General features: G+C 39.8%; 1 protein-coding gene across 1 annotated transcript; it reads right to left on the bottom strand.

The window, feature by feature from the left end:
• Positions 1-3,211: 3,211 nt before the first annotated feature.
• LOC148849514 (glycosyltransferase family 92 protein RCOM_0530710-like) lies at positions 3,212-5,306 on the bottom strand. The gene has a single exon (XM_088950469.1). It carries the CDS (start codon positions 5,133-5,135, stop codon positions 3,396-3,398), a length of 1,740 nt encoding a protein of 579 aa, XP_088806595.1. The 5' UTR covers positions 5,136-5,306; the 3' UTR covers positions 3,212-3,395.
• Positions 5,307-6,040: the final 734 nt, after the last annotated feature.

Below are 6,040 nucleotides of genomic sequence, written 5' to 3'. Positions count from 1 at the left end.
TTTTTTGCCTTTTTTTTCGGGTCAGCGTCTGGTAGAGCAGTTGCTTTTCCATTTAGGTCATGACAACGCGTTTCGTTGGGAGGACAGTTGTGATTGTCCTTCCAGTCCAGGCCTCTTACCTTAGAAGTGTTGGATTGGAACTTTCAAGTTTTGGGACAGTGAGAATGATTTGGCCTCAACTTGGTCGCTAGTGGGGTCCAGATCTGCTCCCAACAATGACTCTAAAATATACACTCAACCGGGTTGTACAGTTATGTCCGAAAATCTAATTTTATTTGATAGAAAAATGATTTATGAATAATGAAAAGGGTCATTTATATTTAAGTGGAAAGAGACCGAAGTTGCTTGGAATAGAAACAAATAATATGATATAATTAATTAAAAATGATTTAATCATTAATAATAATTTAATAGTGGACATGGCATTGAATGGAATGGATTGGTAAAACAAGATTTATGTAATAGATTTTATATAGTTGGGATAAGGTATAGATGATGATATACTTTTTGAAAATGGCGATCCAAAATTTCTTATTAACAAATTTAAGGAGTGGCAAATCGTGAGTAGAGAGCTCTTCACTTTGAAAGGAATGGCGACTCAAACGCCATATTTGTACTTCGGGACATACTAGATGGCAATTCAAAGCCCGGTCTGTTGCCCTGTGCTGAAACAAATAAATCAAAGCCTTTGATTTGCTGTCATGACCCCACCTTGAGTTAGATGAGGTGAATGGGGCCACTGTAATAGATCCAAGGCTGTAATTTTATGTTTTACCCCTGCGTGCTACGACACTATACGACAGTGTTGCAGCATATGTGAACTCAGGTCTGCAAGTAAAAACCCAAGAATGGGGGATACCACGGCAGTGTCTAGATCATGGGCGGAGCTTAAAATTTTTTGTGAGGGGGCCAAAACCTAAAGTGAAGTGGGAAAAAGGGAAATATGTGTGGATTGGCCCATAGGGAGGGTGGGGAGTTTGGGAGAGGGGAGGGGGGGATTTTACATGAAAAATTATGGAGAATTCTCGACCATAGGGGGCCCATGGCTCGCCTGTGTCCCCCTGGCTCCTTCCCCACTCTTCAGTACCATCAAATCCATAACTGATCAATACAAGTCAGAATTTTGTAGTCTCATCGTACAGGGGATGAATCCTGACCATGAATTGATGCTAAATTTACAGGCAAGATGCAGTTTATAGAGAAGGGGGGTACTAGTAGACCATGGGGGACTGTCATTCAGAATTCTGAATTGATTTACAGAGTAATTAACCCTAAAATTAAAGGCTGGAAAAATCTTGCTTAGAAAAGAGCTCTCAAAACTCTCACCTTGAGTTTGATTCCATCATGTACCTTTCCATTTTACCAATGCAAAACCAATTGCTGGTGAAATTGATCTCACAACCATTTTTTTTTTTTTTAATATGATATGGTGGGCTAATCCAGAACCTCTCCTATCCGATCAGGGATGACTCCAGGTGTCTAAATTCTGGTAGGTTGTGTTGGTGTTGGGATTCTTGGGAAACTCCCTACTCCATCCAGTTAGGTATCCTCTCTCCATCAAATCATCTAGACGACCATCGACCAAATGAATATGCGATGCATCCAAGTTAAGATGACGTACCAATGGCTATGGTGTTTGGCTGCCCACTGAATTCTTTTCTTTGATGACTTCACCACGTAAGACCTCTAATTAAGGACTGGGTCATCATGTCTCAATTTCTCAGAAATATCCTTTGTAGCCAGAAAGCAACTCCGCCGGTTAATACAGCTTGTCTTAGGTCGTCGTTGGTCCCAGGTTTGGACAAAGATGGAGGCTTTTGTCATCATATTGATAGCAAATACCATTTGTCTTTTCATGTTCATCCTAAATATATAAATGAAGTGATGTATTGCACCTTAATCCAGAATTCAGATTTCCTATTCACAAGAAGAATCATATCTACAGGATACTAAAATTGTACATTGGGAATATCTTTTCATGAATGTTAAGATGGAGGCTTTTGTCATCATAGTTGGGACAAGGCTTTGATACTGATAATAAATAATGATTCACATATTAACTCCTATAATCCCTTGTTAATTTCTATATTAAACTCTCCCAAGTGATTTGAACCCAAGTATGTAAGTTGGGAGATAACAAACCTACCACAAGGCCATACTTCAATTGATTGTTATGGTTATGTTAGTTCTACATTTCAACATAATTTTTTCTTGGTTCATTCTTATCAACAAATTAAAAAAAAAAAACAATTGCTTATTAAAATTTGAATATATATATATATATATATATATATATATATATATATGTATATATTAACAATAATTAAATTGATTTTCTGAGAATTAAGATACACATGTCACCCGTGTTGTTTGCCAAGTGTTCCATTGTTCATACTTCACATAAACTATTAAAATATGTGTTTTATGTATAGACTATTAAACCTAGATTTATTGTTGATGTTTTTTTTGGTGGGGGATTTATTTGAATTTTACTAGCGCATCCTAGTTTTTCTACTGTTTTCATATGTATTCAAAGCATCTCCCAATATGTTTGTTAAAAGGGTAAATTGTTGAAACCTCCTCTGAAGTATCTGACTGTTGCTGAAACTTCCCCTGAAGTTTGGTAATTGCAATCACCTCCCTTGAATCTACTAACAAGAGGCACAAAATTTTCAAAATATCCATATAATTACTATTGAGGCCGGTTTCTACAAAAAAGAAAATAATACAAACTTTATAAACAATAAAAAAAGGAGTTAGAGATGCACCTTTACCTTTGAGCATTTGATATGAAGGGGAGATTTGAAAAACAAATTAAGTCAATTTCAGAAAAGAGATCAAAGGGTTTGATCTGAAGAGAAAATTTGGAAAACAAACATTTTCATCAAAAGTACATGTATGAGTATTTTGAACATTTTCATGTCTCTTTTTAGAGGATGCTAACAAAAGGGGTCTGTTTGCAACTATGTCAAAAAAATTCACAAGAGGTGATTGCTATAATCAAACTTCAGGAGAGGTTTAAGCAACAGCCAAAAAAACAAAAACTTATTAGCGGAGGTTTCACCAATTTACCCTTGTTAAAATTGACTTTTGGATATTTGTTGTGTTACCTATATTTTGAACTTATTTTACAAGAATGGAAAGTATGTGCCCGTTTTTGTTCCTATATCCTAAAATGGAAAGAGAATAAACAAAAAATAAAAGAAAATCCAAAGAAAAAAAATAAAGTATTAATTCCAAATGTGTATGTATATCCTCTACAGACTACAGTATTCACCAATCCATGTTTCCTCTGTTTTTTCTCTTCCATGTCCATCTGGCTGAGAGCTTGGGTCCAAACGATGACAGCAGGGAGCTAGACAGAATTGATGCCTCCCCAGTCCCCATTCCTAACCCTAATCTTGCCAAGCCATCTTGTACCCAGTCGGAGAATCCAACCCGAACCTAAACCATCTTTGAGTGGCCACCTTCAACCTACTATCATTCACCTCACAGAACTTAGTAGCCCACCCTTTGGGCTCGATGGGTGCGAACCCTAGTCCAGGGGTCCTATCCTGGGACATAGGGTTCGACTCTTGTCTCCAATCCACCACATAAGCCGAGACCCTCCTCCGGAACTTGGCCTTGAATTCCGACCAAGCTTGGTACTTGTAATGGTTCACCACCCCTTCTCCCCTCGTCAACCTCTTCCCTCTGTACCCTTCTCTCAGCTGAAAATGGTGAACTACATTTATCAACGTCGTATCCACTGCTTCCAGCAACACTATCGACTTGTGCCGCTGTTCCATCTTTCTTCTGCAAGTGTAGCCCTGCGTCACTCCCTGAATTGGGTGGGATGTCTGGTTGGACGGCCCAAAGTCCAAGCATCTCATCATAATCTGTGCAATGGGTAGTCCTGATGAAGACGACGATGATCCATGGGATGTTCTCGGCAATGGCAACAGAGATTTCAGCATGTCAGGAGATGGGTGAAGAGACTTGAGCCATGATGGGGAAAAGACGAACTCATCCACATCGACATACATCATCCATGTGCATGAGTCTCTGGCATACACAGCACAGTGCGAGAACCCGGCCTCCTGCGTCTTCGGCCATGGCCAGAGTAAGGTTTTGACGTCGTATCCCTGCAGAAGCAGCTGCTCCACCACCTTCTCCAGACCGTCGTCGCTCCCGTTATCGTATAAGGTGAACTTATCAACTCCGATCTTGGAGTGATAAATCACCCACTCCTTCAAGAACTTTGCCACGTTGTAAACCATCGTACATGCGCACACTAGCGACTTCCCCTTCTCGTTGGTTACTTTACGCGGGCCGGTGTAATAGGCCAACGATGGCACCACCGTCACCTTCTTCTGTTGTCTAACTTCGAGTGAAATTTTGATTCTCTCGTCGTCCCTTCCATTAAACAGATGGCGCAGCGATGCCTCGTCGGGGTGGCGACACCGGAAAACCTCCTGTGAAGAGATCGTAACTTCCGTCCTGACTGCCATAGTCGCGTCGTCGCCAAATACGCACCGGAGCTCCGATGGGGGCCGGCTGCGGTCTCGACGTTGGTTAACGCCTTTGGCGAACAAGACGACATCATTCTCCGTTGATAGGGATTCATAAGCAAGGTGGCTCCACTGGAGCAACTCAGGCGAGCCTGAATCGTTTCCTAGCCAATAATAGTCCGGTGATTTCGTCAGGATCGGCTGGTAAAACGGACGTAGGCGGCGGACGCTGCTAGGAAGGACACACTTGAAGGTGACAAGCTGATGAAACGGCAGAACTCCGGCGGGTCTAGCCGGGGAAGTGGCGTTATTTTGGAAAAGGCAGAAGTAACCATCACTGGAATCCGACGGCAAAGAATCCCGCCGGGAGAGGACGAGAAGGACCTCCCAGTCGGGAAAGAGGATTGCATCCGGTGAAAGTTCCCCGAGAGAAGAGACGTGATGGCTGCTGCGGTGGCGATACTGATTTTCGGTTACTGCAAAGTTGAGGGGGAGATTACTGAACCGCTTTCTAAAGAGCGACGGAGAGGGACGGGATTCTTCGCCGGAGAAGACATCTCTTGAGAGATATAGAGAGAAAGAAGCGAGGAGAAGGACGGAGATAAAGATTGAGAGGGCCGGCGGTGTATGGATCCTCCTTCGCATGTTAACGTTGTTTACTGCAGAAGGAAAGGAAATGAGAGGTATTGAACATGGAAGAGTGGGGAGGGGAGTCGGCTTCTTCTCTTCCGACTTCTGAGACTACTTTTTTTTTTAAGGTATCGAATCGAGCTTTCAATTCTTATTCCTAACGTGTGTGGATTGCCTACTACCTTTGATTACAGGAAATTTGGGTCAGATCCGGTGACGGCTGTATTATACGTTACATGGTCAGAACTCAGTGTCAGAAACGTAGGGCTGTCAACGGATCGGATCTATATGTCGGGTTTCGATATTACCAGTTCCGAACCGATTATTAATCGGAACAAAAATATTTGTTTATTTAAATAGTATTTTAAATTTTAAATTTTGATAATATAACCTTAATAAAAACAATAAAAATATTAAATCATTTATATGTTAATAAATTAAATATTTTAATTAATATTGTCTTATTTATTATTTATCAAATCTATCATTTAAAAAATAAAACGTGGTAAAAATTTATAAAAAATAAAAAAAGAGTATATGTTTAACAAAATAATCAAGCCTGGGTTTGAATTGGTTTGAGATAGTTAAGAATCGAAACCAATCAAATTATTAATTAGGACAAAATCATATAATTCAAACTGTTATAATTAATATTTTGATTATTAGGCTCAGTTTGGAAAGAATATAAATACATATGTAGGTACAAAATCTTATATTTTATATTATTTTTATTTATTTATACTTTTTTCCAAACAGAGCCTTAAGATACAAAAGGAAGAGATTATTAAGAACACTTTGAAGCATGGTTTTTAAAATTGATTCGGAGATCAAACCGGTCAGGGGTCTGGTTACTGGGTCGACAGTCGACTTGTTTTGACAAAAAAATAAAAAAGTAAAAAAATGGTCAAAACCGTTTGGAC

Source organism: Nelumbo lutea, chromosome 6, assembly GCF_056320005.1.
Source record: "Nelumbo lutea isolate HS-2025 chromosome 6, American lotus-T2T, whole genome shotgun sequence".
Lineage (NCBI taxonomy): Eukaryota > Viridiplantae > Streptophyta > Magnoliopsida > Proteales > Nelumbonaceae > Nelumbo > Nelumbo lutea.
Note: the sequence above shows the minus strand (reverse complement) of the source record. Positions and strands in the feature narration are given on the sequence as shown.